The sequence below is a fragment of the Maniola hyperantus genome, chromosome Z (genome assembly GCF_902806685.2).
Source record: "Maniola hyperantus chromosome Z, iAphHyp1.2, whole genome shotgun sequence".
Classification (NCBI taxonomy): Eukaryota; Metazoa; Arthropoda; class Insecta; order Lepidoptera; family Nymphalidae; genus Maniola; species Maniola hyperantus.
Genome location: NC_048564.1, coordinates 15,813,531 through 15,833,867, shown reverse-complemented (window position 1 = coordinate 15,833,867; position 20,337 = coordinate 15,813,531). Strand labels below are relative to the sequence as shown.

The following is a 20,337-nucleotide window of genomic DNA, read 5'->3' as shown; positions in this document are numbered from 1 at the left end:
CAGCTCAAAAGCGTTTGGATCTTTACAGCACAAAATAAGAAGGTACAGTAAGCAGCCGAAAGTAATTTACATCAATCTTTAGCAAAAGATATAATTTAGTCTGTCGGTCGGTCGGGGTTTCGGGGGGAACGACATCTCTGTCGTTGAGACCGAGTTGACAAAACGTCATATGAGTGACGGAGACAACGCTTTTCAAAGCCGAAATGTCATTTTAAAGACCGATGTACATCTCTTTTGGCCACTTACTGTAAGTACTTCATCATCATCATGATCAACTTATCACCGGCTCACTACAGAGCACGGGTCTCCTCCCAGAGTGAGAAGGGTTTTGGCCATAGCCGAGCTGGCCATGTGTGGATTGGTAGACTTCACACACCTTTGAGAACATTATGGAGAACTCTCAGCCATGCAGGTTTCCTCACGATGTTTTCCTTCACCGTTGAAGCAGTGATATTTAATTAATTAAAACGCACATAACTCCGAAAAGTTAGAGGTGCGTGCCCGGGATCGAACCCCCGACCTCCGAATAGAGGGCGGACGTCCTAACCACTAGGCTATCACAGCTGTATATAAGTAAAAAGGGCTTGTGTATGTGAAGTACTTTAACTTTCACAGGCGTTTTATTATAATAAAAACCTGCGTTTTAATCTCTCCATCTATACAAGCTTTATTCTCCATCTAAACATTTCTTGTTCCATTATTTTACTGGTTTAACGATAATTTTCCATGTCGTTTACTCTTTATGGCGTCTACTTTGACACTTGTCCAAAATTCGTGTAAATGTTTAATGTTGCCAAGGTATTATTTTGATGGTTAAAAAAAACTGGCCAAGTGCGAGTCAGACTCAGACAGACAGAGTCAGACTCGCGCACCGAGGGTTCCGTACTACAGTATTTTTTCGACATTTTGTTCGATAAATCAAAAACTGTTATGCCTAAAAATAAATAGAAATCTGTTTTAGAATGTACAGGCCAGGCCAAAGCCATTTCATAATTATGATACCCCACTTGGTATATCAATCTTACTTTGAAAGTCGAAAATAGCAATATTTGTTCATGAACACATTTTAATTTTTTTCTTGTGATGTAACCACAAATTCACCGTTTTCAGATTTTTCGCCTCATATCTGCTATAAGACCTACCTGCCTGCCAAATTTCATGATTTTAGGTCAACGGGAAATACCCTGTAGGTTTCTTGACAGACAGACAGACAACAAAGTGATCCTATAAGGGTTTCGTTTTTCCTTTTGAGGTACGGAACCTTAAAAATGACATCAAAGGCTGAATTAGCTTATGTTTACTTGGCTCTCATCCTCGTTGATGATGATATTGCCGTCACTGGTGAGAAGATCTCTACCTCTCTCTATTTCTCTTGTAGGCCGCAAATGCGGACGTGGAGCTCAACTGGCATGGTCTGTTTGCTAAGGCGCTGGAAGGCGACAACCTTCAAGATCCGATCACGAACATTGCCTCTGGTGTAAGAGCAGCACCCGCCTCCCGCCGCCGCTGCCTCGGCGGCTGCTCCCGCCACTGAAGCAGCCAAGGAGGAAAAGAAAAGAGAAGAACCTGAAGAATCTGATGATGACATGGGTTACGGTCTTTTCGACAAAAAAGGTTTATTTATTTATACTTTATTGCACACAACAACAACACAAATAAACATAGTAAAAACATACAGGGATCTTAATCTAATAGCCGTAGCATGCAAAGGCGGCCTTATCGCTAAAGCGATCTCTTCCAGGCAACCTTTGACGAAAGGAATCACGAAAGCACGGGTTGGTGCGGCAGCCGAAAACGGCCCTAGGTATATTATATTATTATAAATTAGAACTACATACACAGTACATACTAATAATACACAAATATATATAATATATAATATATAATATTTATTTATTTAAACAACTCAGTACAATAATCAACTCTCTGGAATACTGACCCCTAAACTAGGAAATCCCGTGTCTTAGGGGCCAGTGCCTTCCCAAACGTAAGATATGAATAGTTAATAATTTACAGCTAGGTATTACAACAATTTAAAATAAATAAATATTTAAAATATAAATATATATATCTCTATAATATACTACATAATCCGCATCCGATTTTCCGCAATTAACCAGTAGGTTAATGCTGAAAGAGTATGTAGGTAACTATATAACATTATATTTATGCAGTTAAAACACTTCAATCACATACCATATCAATAAAATAAAATTATAATACGTGTGGAAATAAAAATTTATTCGTAAATTCTTGTGAAAGATTTGTAAAAGACGATCGCACATCTGTAATTCTGTAGTCTTGTGCAGGTCAATTCCGAAAAAGCTGCATCACTCATTATTATAATCTCAATTGCTGCAATTGCCTGAATTTATAGTATTTTTAATTACTGCAACAATGCATTTTAGCAAATAATGAGTCCTGTATCGACCAATCAGAGGTGATTGCGATCGTCACACTGTAGCTATCAAACTACTGCGGTAGTCTCAGAATAAATACCTGTCGAAGTATGAGTACTCTTACTATGAGAGCGAGATAGTTAAATGCATTTAAGCTCTTATTAAAACGTGACAAATTGATTATTTTCTGTCCTCATTGCCGTGGCCACTTTTTTGACTGTCAATATGTATTTTGTACGTGAGATCTTGACAAACAACGTGAAGTGAGGTTATGTTGACTCAAATATTTTAAAGAAATAATTGATTTCTTTAGATGTTTTTGTTTTTGAAGTTATTGTGCACAATAGCCGAAGTGGACGTATATTTCGTAAATTTGTATTGCAATATCGCGATACAATTTTGTTGGCAACAGAGTATCGAAAAAAGAAGTTGCAAGTTGGCATTACATTAATTAGTGTTGCCAAAATTACATGAGTGTTAATAAATTAAAAATAGTTAATGGCTTGATCATCTGCTAAAACATCTAACATTCTTTCTAAAAATTTCTGCTAAATCTGTACCATTTTTACCATTTTTTCATTGCTTGTGCGATAGTTGCGGATCTTATATGCAGATATGCGAACAACCCAATGTATTTCAAGAGCGTTGTACATGTTAAGGGGCATGTTAAGAGAATTGCGTGCACTAAATTGCCGATTTCGATGGAAACGACCGGGCCCGTGCCGAATCGCACGTGAACATTAAAAAATACCTCATGAAAACGATATGAATTTGAAAAATTAACTAACAACATTCCTTGGAGTTTAACGGCCTTATGGTAATTGCCGTCTATCACCGAACTGGTCATAATATCGTTCATATTTTTACCCAACTATGGAAGAAGTGTGTTCAGCATCGTTATAGAATAGAATAGAATAGAATATATAAGTAAACTTTTACAAGTGCTTTTGAATCGTCAACTAGTTTAATTTACCACTGGTTCGGAATGCCATTCCTACCGAAAAGAACCAGCAAGAAACTCGGTGGTTGCTCTTTTCAAGAGATCAATTTACAATATTACTACTACTACTTACTTATACAATATTGTTATCTTAACTTATCGCTGGCTCACTACTGAGCACTGTTCTTCTTTTAGAATGAGGAAAGGGCTTAGGCCATAGTCCAACACCCTGACCAAGTGCGAATTAGCAGATTTCAAATCCCTTTGAAAATATTACGAATAACTCTCAGACATAGAGCTTTTTTATCATGTTTTCCTTCACGTTAAAACAACTTATATTAATCAATTTCTTAAAATACACATAACTCCGAAAAGTTAGAGTGCGTGCCCGGGATCGAAACCGGGAGTCCCAGTATAAGGCCACAGCGCTAACCATTGCGACGGGAGGTCATCTCGGTGTGTAGAGAGAGCAATGGTGAGCGAAAAGATGCTGTGATAGGGCTGGCACGATGCGCCGCGAGCTCACGACCGCCCTATCTGTTATCTGCTCCTAAAACTAGCTCTAATGGCACCATAAAGTGCGATGCAACTGAGACGCTCATTTAGACTTTATAATTTTACTAGCTGATGCCCGCGACTTCGTCCGCGTGGATTTAGGTTTTTAACAATCCCGTGGGAACTCTTTGGGTTTCCGCGATAAAAAGTAGCCTGCGTCACTCGCCAGGTCTTTGACTTTAATGGGCAGATTACACCTACCGAGTAGTGAAGCGAGACAGTAAAATGTCACTCGGCCGAGACAGGAGTACTCGGCCGAGGACACTGACTCGCCACTGTACTCGGTAGCAGTGGCGTGCAGGTCATAGAGGCATAAATGCACTGCTTACCCCAGTTGTAATAGCTCAATTCATATTTTTCATTATGACCTGCCAGTAAACAGGTTCCTACCTAACTAATGCGTACCCTGGCTTCTAACCTTGTGCACGCCACTGCTCGGTAGATGTAATATCTGCCCATAAACATGCAAAAAATCAGGTCAATCCGTTGCTCCGTTGCGACGTGATTGAAGGACAAACCAACAAACCAATAAACCAACAAACAAACACACTTTCGCATTTATAATTAGGGTAATGATTACTGCGCCCATAGTCAAAATAAGAAAGTCAATAGAAATTTAAATTGAAAGTTATGCCCTTGAAAGTTTTCATTACTTTTTATCTAAATATATAAAAGGAAAAGCTGACTGACTGACTGATCTATCAACGCACAGCTCAAACTACTGGACGGATCGGGCTGAAATTTGAGCTGTGCTTTGATAGATCAGTCAGTCAGTCAGTCAGTCCGTCAGTCAGTCACCTTTTCCTTTTATATATTTAGATTTAATAAATATATTTTCCTATAGTAGTAGGTACTTTATTTCGTTGAGATTTTCAGTAGTTTGTTTCTGTGGACCATCTAGTCTACCGTCTTCATGCTTTTGGTCCACCAGTGATTTTGAATTTGACATGGCTGGTCTAGGGAGTAAACGAGCTTTATCGGAGGAAAGGCATAGGAGCGCACAAGGGCCATACAAGCAAACAAAGATAAGTATTTTTTTATTATTAATTTGTTTGATCCCCAAAATTCTATAATACATGGTGACCCTATAAATCCATGAGGACCCCGCTGGCTTAAAGTTGTTTTGTTGTTGCCGCATGGCGTGCTGCGTGCCCTTTTCAATGCTAGCCGGTATAATAATTAATCATGGCTTGGACTGGCACTGAACGCGCGCGTACGTGTGTATGTTTCTTGAAGCGGAACTTTTTCATAATCATAATATTATGATTGTGATGCGACCGCGACTTGTCTGATTGTAGATTTTTTTATTAATAAGTTAGTTTTTGCTTGTGACTTCATCCGCATGGAATGAGGTCTTTAAAAATCCAATGTAGCCTAGATCACTTCTTGTATCTATTCGAAGATCGCTACTCCCGAGTGCTTCTTCTTCTTCTTCTTCTTCTAGTGCCTTCTAGGTAGATCCTTAGTAGGTATTACAAACAATGTAGGTATTATGCATACAAAATGACTTCTCACGCGTCATTTTAACTTTTTGTGTCAAATGTCAAAAGTACTACTATTTTTAGTCCTTAATTTTAAAGGTGAACCGACTTTTGATATGACAGGTGCAGTGGCGTGCAGGTCATAGAGGCATAAATGCACTGCTTACCCCAGTTGTAATAGCTCAATGCAAATTTTACATTATGACCTAACTAATGCCTACCCTGACTTCAAAACCTGTGCACGCCACTGGACAGGTGACCCATAGAGTTAAAATGGCGCGTGAAAAGTCATTTTACACGGACTATAAGTACATAGATTGAAATCGGTTTGTACATATACCTGGACCTTCAAAAAACCGATTTGGAAAAACACCGATAAAAATATTACGCTATTATTTAGGTTGCGATGATTGTGCAATACGCCTTATATGTAGTTACAATGTGAAATTATTTAAAACCGCAATTGCAGGACTGGTTACTGCGGCATGGCCGCTGGCGCCATCGCTGGTGTTAAGCCGGGTACGCACATGCGAGCTCCAACATCATCATCATTATCAACCGATAAACGTCCACAGCTGGACATAGGTATCAAAATTTAAAAAAAACAAAATTCGAATAATTTATTCCAATAGGTAATAAATTACTCTTTTTGCTTGTCAGTATTGTTGTTGGATTTGTAAAAAAAAAAATCATAATCAAATATTTTATTCAAAGTAAGTACATACGGAGTACACTTTTTGAATGTCATTACAAAAGTAAAATCACAAAAATAAAATAAAAATAGTTTACAATAATAAAATAATAACATAAAAATAGAATAAATCTGTTTACAAACTTAAGTAATTATTGTAAAAAATAGTACTCAGGTAGTAATCAGTCAAAACCGCGGCGCGTGCGCGAACGGACTCCCTTGAAAAAGGACCCCGTATGGGTTCGAAACTAGTCGGGCTAACGTCGACTACACACGTGAGTACAGCCGGGACAGATATTATTTAGAATAAAAAATAGTAATTAAATTATCAAATAGTAAGTCATAAATTTCAGTTAAAATTCAACGTCAAAATTAACAAAAAATAACAATAAATAATAAAACACTTAATGTTACGTAACATTACTTGTAAGATATAAGAGGTGATAATTATTACGCAAACTTAAAACTAAAGCTACGAGGGTTCCAAATTCGCCCAAGTCTCTTGTGAGTCTTGGTTGGGACTCCCACGCGCAACGCTTGCACCGCCTGGATCCAGCGGCTCCCTGCGACTCGACGATGTCGTCTGTCTATCTAGTGGGGGTCTAGTGGCCCGATGTCTATCGGTTTGTTGAACTATGTGCCCTGCCCATTGCCACTTCGCAACCCATTGAGCATATCGGTTACTCTGGTTCTCCTACGAAGTTGCCGCCTCAACACGAAAGTTTGGCGGATGTTTTGCGAATGTCAAATTTTACGATTGACAATGAGGCCGATTCTCTAGTACACAATCTCTAAACTAAACTAAATTAACAGGTCTAAATCTAGTGCTTTCCTTTTCCGCAAGCAACATTATGAAAGGGATAGCAATAGATTTAGACGTGATATTTTAGTTTAGTTTAGAGATTGTGTACAAAGGAATTAGCCACACTGCCCCACCAACGAAACACCTGAGCGCGGCCCAACTCTGTAGAGCGAACAACATTGTGTACGTGTGTACCTTTATACGACATTAGCCGACACTGGCCGACAGCCGCCATATAAGCGCTGAATGATGAGATAAAACCTTAGGTAATTTTCTATTTGTATATCCTACCCACTAGCAGAACACGAGATGTGATTTAAAAGATGCGCATTTCGCGTTTATAGGGAAACTCTTAGGGCGCTTGTGCACTCATCCGTATTCGGTTAGTAGGTATACGGATACCGTGATTTTTGATGATGGCCGTCATACAAATATGTACTCATTCGATTCGTATTTTTGATTCGTGATTTCACGTATGAGTGCACAAATGCCCTTAGGAGAATCATACATTAACATACCTAAGTACATGACAGTTTGAAATGGCAATCGGGGAGGGAACGCCCCGTACAACCACGTGCGGACGAGCGTGGGTGACGTGCGGGTGTGCGGGGCGTCCCCCCACCTCTTGCCCCGATTGCCATCTCAACGTGTCGCGGACTATACATAATCATACAGTAGCCGGCAAGAAATATTGTACATCGACCTTTAGAACGAAATTTCGGCTTTGTAGAGCGTTGTCTCTGTCACTTACACCTATGTGACGTTTTGTCAGGATAATGGTATATACTATATACCACACTCTTAAAGAAGTCTTAAAGAATGAATCCTTATTTAATTATTGTTTAATGATGGTAATGGCAAATGGGTCATCCAAGAAAAGTTGCGGTAAAGAGGGGACTTTATAAATAAATAAATAAAAAATAAAAGTCTCTTGTAGAGACTTCCAGTTTCCACACGCCACGGTCTTGCGCCTTCTGAATCCAGCGGCTCCCTGCGACTCGTCTGATGTCGTCCGTCCACCTAGTGGGGGTCTTCCAACACTGCGTCTTCCGGTACGAAGTCGCCATTGTAGCACCCCAACGTCTATCGGTTTTACGAACTATATGTGCCCTGCCCATTGCCACTTCAGCTTCGCAACCCGTTGAGCTATGTCGGTTACTCTAGTTCTCCTACGGATCTCTTCATTTCTGCGTTGATCACGTAGAGAAACCCCAAGCATAGCTCTCTCCATCGCCCGCTGAGTGATTCTGAGCTTTCTTAGATGGGTAGTTTATTTGTTTTACTTTTTTTCCCACATTGGCAGCCCTAGGTCGCATCGACCTTCACGCAGGCCCGAGGCCGGTAATAACGAGCTATTCGATAACCAAAAGGGACAAAAAGAAAGATCGTGCGTGAGCGGGACCCATGTTCTGCCCTTACCAATTTGTAGCGCGTCGTGTCCAAACGAATACAAATCGACACGAGCTCACCGCAGACCAAATCATTTCAACGTAATGTTTCTCAGACTAAAGGTTCGTACGCACCTGAGCGGCGCGGCGCGGCGCTTCAGTCCGACTGCAGAACGCGTCACCTCAGGCCGCTCGACGGTGCCTACCGCACTACAACTTCAGTACGCGGCACCTCGCGTCACTTGCACGTCACTTTTATACCCGTTCGCGTACGAGCGCGAAGCGCCGTGCCGCGCCGCTGGGTATGTCGCACTAGCGTCACTGCACTGCGCGTCGCTTCGCTGCGCTTCAAAATATTCTCTCCAGCCATGCCGCGCGGCAACGCGCGGTGAAGCGCTGTGCAGCGCCGCTCTAGTGCGATATGCGCCATACAAAATGATAGAAATGATATTTTGACGCTCTGTGCCGCGACGTGCAGCTCGCTGAAGCGCCGCGCCGCGCCGCTCAGGTGCGTACGAACCTTAAGGATCAAGTGTCAGAAGCGTATACCCGAAAGGGACAAAACAACGAAAGAAATCATAAATACGTATGAAAGGTTATCCTATACTAATATTATAAACTAGCTCATGCTCGCGACTTCGTCCGCGTGGACTACACAAATTTCAATCTCCTATTTCACCCCCTTAGGGGTTGAATTTTCAAAAATCCTTTTTTAGCAAATATCTACGTCATAATAGCTATCTGCATGCCAAAAGCCCGGTCCGTCCAGTAGTTTGAGCTGTGCGTTGATAGATCAGTCAGTCAGTCAGCTTTTCCTTTTATATTATTCCTTATATATTATTATTTCCTTATATATTATATGTATTTTTGTTGACCGCAGTAAATATGAGCATACGATAAGCCGCTCTCAGGTGGCCGGTCGGATATGATAACCCAATTACTCAAGGCTCTACAGTTTACACCGCTCGCGCTGTTACAGTTCACGACAGTCAGGAAACTTGTAACAAAACGTCGAGGCTTCATCTACACTGGTAGGCGTCAAATGTTACATATTTGACGCTATAGTCGCTATAGTAGTACCTCAAAAGGAAAAACGGAACCCTTATAGGATCACTTTGTTGTCTGTCTGTCGGTCTGTCAAGAAACCTACAGGGTACTTCCCGTTGACTTAGGATCATGAAATTTGGCAGGTAGGTAGGTCTTTTAGCAGAAATAAGGTGAAAAATCTGAAAACCGTGAATTTAGGGTTATATCACACAAAAAAATTAAATTGGGGTCATGAACTAATAATTACTATAGTATTTTCAATTGTCGAGTTTTCAGATTTTTCCCCTTATGTCTGCAATAAGACCTACCTACACAGACAGACAACGAAGTGTTTCCATAAGGGTTCCTTTTTTCTTTTTGAGGTACGGGCCCCTAACTATTTTTGGCCCGACCCGGGAATCGAACCCAATCAAACATGCTATACACTAGTGACTAGAACAACGAGTCAGTTGCAATATAGATAATAGTATACAACCATCACGACATGACCCTGTGTGGTCATAACTACCAGTTTAATAAGACCCACTTTGTTTCACTCCACCGTACTAAATAGCCTAGTTACAAAACACATAGAGCTCAATACAAAATGGACGCAATACGACTAGGGAAATTATAGGTTTACCACAGGGAAATAGTATTCGGTAGGTCTAAAAATATAATGTGTAGGTGGTAGATCTATTATTGTTCTTGGAAAAAAAAAATAGTTGTTATTATTATAAACTAGCGACCCGCCCCGGCTTCGCATGGGTGCAATGTAGATACTAAATGTGGTGTCAGTGAGGAGTGATTAATAACCCATACTTCCATACTAATATTATAAATGCGATAGTATGTATGTCTGTCTGCTAGCTTTTCACGGCCCATTGCGCGTTAGTTTTAATTTTACGATATTTCATATTATTTTAATTTCGTGATATCTCCTAATTCTAAATTAAATGATGTAAAGGGCAATTTTGGTCTTAATTGAATATTTCAAATCTCTGTGTTTCAGATGATCAACTTTATTATTTTGATAAGAATTAATAATAAAAACACCTTCGAAAGTAAGGCTTTGTTTCAGATCACATTTGAAAATAAAATCGATTATTGTGAGCCAACCTTAAAAGATACATGTACTGTCGCAGATTTTTTCATTTTATCAGTTTCATACATTTACAGCCGTACTCAGAGTCACTTAATCGTTAGGTACTTAAGATTGAGTTAAACGAGACAGAGCTATATCTCTCACATCTGTCTCGTTTTAGCTTTTAGCTCAATCTTAATTAACCACTAGCGACGCGCGGCGGTAAGTATGGCGGCACATTTGAATATATCGTGTCGTGTCGTGACGCGTTCTGTCGTAGCGCCGACTACTCGCCAGTGATTGCGCCAGAGCAGTGGTGGAGGTTATGACGCGACACGACACGACAGGCAAATGTGTTACAAGCGCCCGAAGCCTTCGCGCCAATGAAGCCTGCGCCCGCGCAGCGAATCTCGCACGCGTCATCTTGAAATCGGGTTATAGCAAGCCCTCGACACGTTTAGAAGAAATAAAACCTACTAGTCTGAGAGCGAGTAACTTGTTTTGAGGACGTATTTTCAAATTATAAGCTGTGATAGCCTAATGGTTGGGACTTAGGACGTCCGCCTTCTAATCGGAGGGCGGGGATTCGATCCCGGGCACGCACCTCCAACTTTTCGGAGTTAAGTAATTAAATATCACTTGCTTTAATGGTGAAGGAAAAACATCGTGAGGAAACCTGCATGCCTGAGAGTTCTCCATAATGTTCTTAAAAGTGTATGAAGTCTACCAATCCGCACATGGCCAGCGTGGTAGACTATGTATGGCCAAACCCTGCAACCCCCTTAGGGGTTGAATTTTCTAAAATCCTTTCCTAGCGGATGCCTACGTTCAAGGGCGGATCCAAGGGGGGGGTCACGGGGGTCATGACCCCCCCCTGGGCTGCGTCCAGGACCTAGGTGGACCACTAATTATAATTGTTAAACATAATGTTTTTTATATTTTTATATACCAAGATTTTATGTAAGTTCCTTCAATACTTAATCAATTTAATATAATATTTTGTATGATGGCAAAAACATTATGTTCTTGCGAACAAACGCATCCAAAATTTGAATTTTACCGCGCCACCGCTACCTTTCATCGAGATGTCACATTTCGTGTGTCGTTCTTCAATGATTGAAGAACATCACACGGCACTTGCCCAGGGCCCACGATCGATTGGGGCCCAGTAGTCCCTGCCAGATCACCAAACTATAACAGACCAACCGATATTTTAATACCCAAAAACATATTTATTTCGATAAAATCAACGGTCAAAAAAGCCATCTCAAACAAAGGACCGTAGAGATTGTTAAATAGTCTTATATCCGATCTTTATTGCCTTTACGCAAATGATAGAATATTTCATTCTTTTTCACACTTTTTAAAAAATTCCCGACAGTAAAAACCTCTAAAAGTAAAAAATAATATGTATTATATACCTATAATGTATTGGTCGGATTGGTCCTTTACGTTTATTATTTATAGTAAAGTTTTTATTATCCAAGCGCTCGTTGCATCTGGGGACCCCTAAAGATAATAGAACTATTCTTTATACAACAGATGACTTTATAGTTTTTAGTACAAATTTTTTGGCATTTATCTATATCGTAATACAATATTTCTGACATTTATCTTTTCTTTTTTGTAAATAATGTCATAAATTTTGCGCTCGCTTCGCTCGCACGTACGATTCACTACGATTAAAAATCCCTTCCGAGATCCAAGCTATCACTGAGTAGTACCTACCTACCTACATTTGGCCGTGAAAAAGTACCTAACAAGATGATAGACAGACAGAAAATTTCGCGCTCGCTTCGCTCGCGCTTTTGCTCTGTATTAGTTGTTGCCCGCCCGCAACCTTGTCCGCATTGATTTAGGTTTTCAAAAAACCGTAGGAACTCTTTGATTTTCCGCATAAAAAGTGTAAGTTGCTCTGACGTTATCAAAGCTTTTAAATTAATTAATAATAAGAAAACAAATGATCTGTGGGGCATTTCCGTTAACGTTGTGAAATCATTAATTGATATTGTTGCACCCGAGTTAGCATTAATATTCAATAATTGTGTTGACTGTGGTGAGTTTCCAGACTTAATGAAACATAGTAAAATAATTCCATTATTTAAATCAGGTAGTACTAGTGACCCCACTAACTTCAGACCGATATCTGTACTACCCACTTTTAGTAAAATCTTTGAAAAAATAATTTTAACTCAACTGCTTAATTTTTTCAACATTAATGATTTATTTCACACCAAACAGTTTGGTTTTACACGGGGTCGCTCAACAACCGATGCTGGTGTTGAGTTAATACTAAATATATTTGAAGCCTGGGAGGAATCACGTGATGCGCTTGGCGTTTTATGTGATTTATCCAAGGCTTTCGACTGCGTTGATCATGAAACATTGGTCGCGAAATTGCACCATTATGGAATTAGGGGTGCAGCATTGGAATTGATGAGTTCTTACCTAAATGATAGAATACAAAGGGTAGACGTGAATGGAAAGCGATCTCCCGGATCCGTTGTAAAAATGGGGGTGCCACAAGGTTCCATCTTAGGACCTTTTCTGTTCCTTATTTACATCAATGACCTTCCTTACCTCGCTAAGGACAATTACGGGATAGTCTTGTTTGCTGATGATACATCACTTTTATTTAAAATCAATCGATACTTAACAACTTTTGATGAAGTAAACAATTCTCTCACCAAGTTAGTACAGTGGTTCGAAGCTAATAACCTGCTTCTCAACGGGAAAAAGACAAAGTGTATTAAATTCACTTTACCAAATGTTAAGCAGGTGAAAACCACTGTGCAACTTAATAATGAGGAATTAGATTTAGTGGATACCGCTATTTTTCTTGGAATAACGTTAGATGCAAAACTTCAATGGGGCTCTCATATAAATAACTTATCGAACAGACTTAGTTCTGCCGCATATGCGGTAAAAAAGATTCGCCAGTTGACAGACATAGAAACTGCGAGACTAGTATATTTTAGTTACTTTCACAGCATTATGTCATATGGTATATTATTATGGGGTAATGCTGCTGATATTAATTCTATTTTTGTGCTGCAGAAAAGGGCTGTTCGAGCCATATACAGTATGGGGCCACGAGAGTCGCTGAGAACTAAATTTAGGGAAGTTAAAATTATGACAGTGCATAATCAATATATTTTTGAAAATTTACTGTACGTACATAAAAACATAAATAAATTTAAAAAAAAAGTGACTGTCATAATATAAATACTAGAAATAAAAATAAACTTGTAATTCCCGCCTCTAGGCTCAGTAAAGTTAGCAATTCATTTGCTCGTAATTCCATACGTTTCTATAATAAGCTTCCAGAAGACATATTGGAGATGTCTCTCAACAAGTTCAAAGTTTTCATAAAACGTAAACTAATTGAAAAATCCTATTACAATGTAAAGGATTATTTAAATGATAAGCAAGCTTGGGAATGAGTTGCTTAACGACTTTGTGATAGTTCTAATAAGTTTCAATAAATTTGTAAAGTGGTGATAATAAAAAGAATACCCGGCTGAGTTTGTTGTGGGCTCTTCTCAGACCTGGGCGCGTTTGGAACCCTCGTAGCTTTAGTTTTAAGTTTGCGTTATAATTATCACCACTATATTATCTTACAAATCTAACACTATACCAGACAATCAATAAGAGTAATTTATTACCTATTTTGAATAAATCATTTGACTTGACTTTGACTTTGACTATGCAGGTTTCCGGGACGAAAGCTTTCTTTGTGTAGTACCTGGTCAAAAAGATAGACCGTCAAATGGTAACAGATAAGTAGATAGACACGCTTTCTCATTTATAATATTAGTAGCTACCTTATGATTTTATCGTAAATATATATAAAAAATTTCGCGCTCGCTTCGCTCGCGCTTTTACTTTATATTGGTTAATGCCCGCAACTTCGTCCACATAGATTTAGTTTTTTAAAATTTCCGTGAGAACCCTTTAATTTTCCGGGATAAAAAGCCGTTTCCGAGTGTAAACTATCTCTGAATAGTACCAAATTTTGATTTAGAATATGGACTTTGAAAAGGTAACAGATAGATAGAAACATTCGCATTTATAATACGTCTTGAACGTGACTTATCTGCTTTCTTTGCCTATTCCAAGAAAATAGTACCTACTCTGTCAAGATCATAGGGGCCCCGTTATTCTAATGTGCCCAGGGCCTCCAATAGGTTAAAGACGGCCCTGCGTGCGGGTGTGCGGGGCCCCCCCCCCCCCCCCAACCCCCGCTCGTCATACCCCGATTACCAACTCGACCTGTCGCAAGAGGTCGAGATGTTGTGACTTGACCACGACTATGTGACCCCCTCCTGGCACCAAAGCTGGATCCGCCCTTGCCTACGTTATAATAGCTATCTGCATGCCAAATTTCAGCCCGACCGTCCAGTAGTTTGAGCTGTGCGTTGATAGATCAGTCAGTCAGCTTTTCCTTTTATACATATACTTATATTTTCTACTGGTGAAAGAATTTTCAATAACTTAAAGTTTTTAGTAGTTCCAGAGATGATTTCCTACAAACAAACATACAAACTTTACCTCTTTATAATATTAGTAAAGATTAAGTTTTCGTTGTCTTGTAAAAAAATTATGCGGTCTTGAATTTAAGCTGCTCTACCTCAAGTGAGAGAAAGCTCTTTGACTATAAAACCTACGTGCGATACGATAGCGCTCCGTACAAAACTTATTTGATCGGTCGTTCAACCATGTCGGTGCTCCGACTCCCTCTAGGCTATATGTGGCTCTCGCTCACTCGTACCGTTAAGGTGGTATCTGAGTTATAGCATTCCGAAGTTGCCACCACCACTCGGAGGCTGCGTTTACCACGTAAGCACGGTATAGCGAGCGTACAGTATGGAAACCATGTCACTACAGGAAGAGTCACAGATTAGAGAATGTAAAGTGTTTACATTCTCTAATCTGTGGGAACAGTGTTCGCGACAGGTCGTCATGGCGAATCGGAGTATGACATAAATCGTGGATGGGTGGGGGGGGGGATGCCCGGCACACCCGCGCTATCCCGCACCGGGCGTGCGTGGGCCCATGAACCTGTCGCGGACTAGTGAGGGAACTTTATTAGGGGGGGAAAGTACCTATAGTCGTACCATAACCTACCTAGCCTAATTTTTTAACATAAAGATAGAGTAATTTCGGATGAAAAATATTTTTTATGTTAAAAAATTAAAAAGTATTTGTCGTTTAGGAATTGTGACGTTATTATTCGCTTTCCGTACAGCGTGACGTTAATATTTAATTATGTTAACAAAACACATGATTTTTTAAATTATTCTTTCATTATCATCAATTATTCTACACGAGCAGCCTGTGGATCGATTACACGCAAAAGCAGTACAATGCCCTGCGTGTACAATATAATAATGCATTCAGGATGCTGATGGGGCTGCCCAGATTCTGCAGCGCGTCAGGGATGTTCGCCGAGGCGCATGTAGACTGTTTTTATACTACTATGCGAAAGCGGTGCACATCCCTGTTGCGTAGAGTCCGGTCCAGCCCCAACGGCCTCCTGAAGATATTTTCTGACAGGATCGACTGCCAGTACTTGAATCACTGTTGTATGATTCACGTGCTGGCAAATCGATCCTGTCCTAATTTAAATAGTTATCGATTTTTTACTAACAAATAGGTTTAAGTTTCGTGTAATTACTAACACCAATATGATCCTTGTTGGTCGAAATAAAAACATTTTATTTATTATTTATTTATAATAGCCCCATAAACTACCACTATACCAAAGAATCACATCATTTTATTACTACAGTCCAAGACCCTATTCTATCCCATGATTAGCTGTGAAGAAATGTGAACAGCGAATTTAACCAACCAACGATTACAATGAATAATGTTTTTCTTACACAATCGGAGGGCTGAACTGTATTTGATGGCTAAACTGCGACACAAGCTACATGTGGTTTTGCCTTCCTTGTTTCTCTGAATAAGTTTCTTGTTTCATGTGAACGCCCTCTTTTGGATTAGAAAATTAATTTCATCGACAGAATGCGCTATTTTTTTATCGATAGCGATTAATATTTATCAATGCATTCCCGCGGCTCGTATGGTAGTTATTTTTACGTACCGTTAAAAAATAAAGTAATTGAATTTCTAATTCAATATTTGGTTTTGGGTCAACGTTCTACACCGAATACCAAAATTTCAGGTTTGTGATTCGTCTACGAGCGAGAGACCAGCTGTGACACGCGGACAGACAGACAGACCGTAGAGTGATATTAATAGGGCTCCGTTTTTAGGGTTCCGTACCTCAAAAGGAAAAACAGAACCCCTATAGGATCACTTTGCTGTCTGTCGGTCTGTCAATAAACCTACAGGATACTTCCCGTTGACTTAGAATCATGAAATTTGGCAGGTAGGTAGATCTTATTATAGACATTCGGGGAAAAATCTGAAAAACCGTGAATTTGTGGTTACATCACACCAAAAAATTAAATTGTGGTCATGAACTAATAATTAGCATTTTCAATTTTCGAAGTAAGATAGATAACTATATCAAGTGGGGTATCATATTATGAAAGGGCTACTATGAAATACTGAAATGTGTCACAATCATTTGACGTGCTTTTTTAGTTTAATCGATAATTTAAAATGGTTATTACACTTAAAACTAACAAAGGGCGTGGATTTTACATATTTTGGTAGACCCTCTATTTAATAATCACTGATTTTGATGGTCAAATCGGTAAGTCTACGTAACCTACGCAGAAATGAAAGGAACAGACATGATCACGTCATCGCGCCTGATCTCCTCTTAAGGCGCGAAGCGATTGCCGTTTTGTTTACCTGCCTTGTTGATTATAATAATATTAATCCTAACCTGACCTTATATGGAAGCAGCTCCAACTATTAGCTGTAAACTATTTATGACCGATGATCTAGAATTATTTAATTTCAAGCTATTCTTGAACTGCGTGTCCTTCTATTTTTAACCAACTTCCAAAAACCTACGTGGTTCTCAATTCGTACAACGATTTTTTCGACGTTTCTGAACCGATTTGTAAAATTTGCCTATGCTTAAGTAGGTACATACAAAAAATACTTGTAAATCAATATCCATCAAGAGCAGTGATAGCCTTGGCTAGAATTCGGGGGGGGTCGGGGATCCATTCCAGGGCACGCACCTCCAACATTTCGAATGCGTTTTAAAAACACTAAAATAACACTCGTTTCAATAGTGAAGCAAAACATCGTGTGGAAAGCGCAATGAAAAGCCTGGATGCCTGAAAGTTCTAAAGTTGCTTGCTTATGAGTTCATCCTTTTATAGTAAGGAAAAATATGTCAATACAACGGTATGAAATATTAGTTATTATAAAAATTATACCATCACCTTATTTTTTATCTACTCCTATCTACATTTATTTTATTTGAAACTAACAAATGGCGCTATCTAGTAGATATACCTAGTACTACGTGAATTATGACGTTTCGTAAGCGCCATCTAGTGGATAACCATAGCATCACATGACAAGCGGCATAACGGTGTTACAAGTGTCCGGTAGATGGCAGTGGTAGCTGCAACTTTTTACAGCTCGCTAGGTGGCGCTAGTAAATTGAAAACAAATTCAAAAAATCTAAACAAAGCTCATTCTGATAAAGAAAAGAAGTAGGTTCGCGCCGCGCATTTTTTGTTGCACAGAAATATTTGAAATAGCTAGGCGAGATAAACGTTAATTATAATATTATTATGTGTGCAGTTTAGGTGTACGATAGAAACGCTATTATGGCTGAGCATTTTGGTCAAAACAAAAATTAAACAGATAAAGTAACTACACTGGCGCCTAGTGCTGTATTTGTATTTTCCTTTGCTAGCACTATATTTTAGTAATTTAGTTGGTAGAGTCTCGCAAACTGGACTGGACTGGAAAAGCGCAGCGCGTACGCGTAATAGGTAAAACCTAGACTGTTTTAATTAGTTCTTAGTTTGGTCTCTCTAAAGGTAGCATCTTCATTTTTAGGGTTCCGTACCTCAAAAGGAAAAACGGAACCCTTATAGGATCACTTTGTTGTCTGTATGTCTGTCAAGAAACCTACAGGGTAGGTACTTTCCGTTGACCTAGAATCATGAAATTTGGCAGGAAGGTAGGTGTTATAGCACAAGTAAAGGAATAAATGCGAAAACCGGGAATTTGTGATTACATCAATGAAAAAAATTAAAATGTGGTCATGAACTAAAAATTAGTATTTACAAATTTCGAAGTGAGTGATTATATCAAGTGGGGTATCATATGAGAAGTCTTCACCTGTACATACTAAAACAGATTTTTATTTATTTTTATGCATCATAGTTTTTGAATTATCGTGCAAAATGTCGAAAAAATACGACTGTAATACGGAACTCTCGGTGCGCGAGTCTGACTCGCACTTGGCCGGTTTTTTTTTAAACATTAGCTGTTTATATCCATGTTTTTGGCATAAATTGACTGCCCCTTTTATATAGTCCAGTAAATAAAGCCGTTTTTTTGGTCAACCTCGCACTAAATCCAATTTTATTTTATTTTTAGGTTAAGGGTCACTTACTGACCATAAAATCACAAAATGCTGACAGATTCAAGTGGAGCTTCGATCGCAATCTTGAAGGATAGTTTTTGGCTGATATCTCGAAAACTATCCACTTTAGGGGAAAATTTATATAAACCATTATTGTAGAAAATAAAATTTTGCATCTTTAGTTATCTGTAAACTTTTTTGTAAAACTTACTGTTTACGATTTACGGCCGATTTAATGAACCAGTTGTTCCAATATTTTAAAAGTTATCGGCTGAAATAGAAAAACCGGTTCATTCAATCGGCCATAAATCGTAAACGATAAGTTTTACAAAAAAAAATACAGGAAATAAAAGATGCTAAATTTTATTTTCTACAATAATGGCTTACAGCTCTATTTACTGGACTATATAGGTAGGTATTTAAAGTAGCTTATTTACCTATTTCAGACAAATTCGCACAGTTTGCAATGACCTTCTGACAATAAATATGTAGGTACCGAGTACCGACCATTACCTAGGTATGCATTATTATGTAAGCAGGTAGATATTACGATTTGCAGATTTATTTTTATTAGAAATGTGTTGTATGCAACGTCAGTAGGTAAGTAGGTGCATACCTACTAACCCATTTCATGAAAGTTGCGCAGTTCGCAATGACCTTGTTGTATTAGTTTACCGATGCATTTTATTCCAACAATTTGCAAAATATTTTTATCTCATTTGTTTGTATACTCAATAATTTTTGAAAATGTTTTCAAAAAACTATCTATCTATCAGCATCATCATCGTCATCATCAACCGATAGACGTCCACTGCTGGACATAGGTCTGTTGTAGGGACATCCACACGCAACAGTCTTGGGCCGCCCTGCGACTCGTCTGATGTCGTCCGTCCACCTAGTGGGGGATCTTCCAACACTGCGTCTTCCGGTGCGAGGTTGCCATTGCAGCACCTTGGGACCCCACTTCAGCTTCGCAACCCGTTGAGCTATGTCGGTTACTCTAGTTCTCCTACGGATATCCTCATTTCTGATTTGATCGCGTAGAGAAACTCCAAGCATAGCTCTCTCCATCGCCCGCTGAGTGATTCTGACTGACTCTGAAAAACTATCTATACGCGACGTACGAAAGTTTATAAAAGAAGAAATTTTTTAAGAATTAAAAATAACTAGCGATCCGCCCGGGCTTCGCACGGGTGCAATGTACCTGGATATGGTGGTGTCAGTATGATTATTTTGTCATATTTCAAAGAAGCTTATCCACGCGGACGAAGTCAAACCCCTATTTTACCTCCAGGGGTTCAATTTTTAAAAAATCCCTCTTAGCGGACGTCTACGTCATAATAGCTATCTGCATGTCGAATTTCAGCCCGATCCATCCACAGTAGTTTGAGCTGTGCATTGATAGATCAGTTAGTCAGTCAGTCAGTCAGTTAGACAGTCG

The 20,337-nt window shown here is 39.2% G+C and overlaps 2 protein-coding genes across 2 annotated transcripts in view; one reads left to right on the top strand and one right to left on the bottom strand.

The window, feature by feature from the left end:
- Egfr (epidermal growth factor receptor) overlaps positions 1-20,337 on the bottom strand; it is a 161,080-nt gene that overhangs the window by 73,113 nt on the left and 67,630 nt on the right. The gene's annotated exons all lie outside the window — the stretch shown is intronic.
- On the top strand, positions 1,269-2,444 carry LOC117995419 (large ribosomal subunit protein P1-like). Its single transcript, XM_034983435.2, is given in 4 exon segments — positions 1,269-1,367; positions 1,370-1,497; positions 1,499-1,664; positions 2,409-2,444. Coding segments are annotated over 4 exon segments (429 nt in total).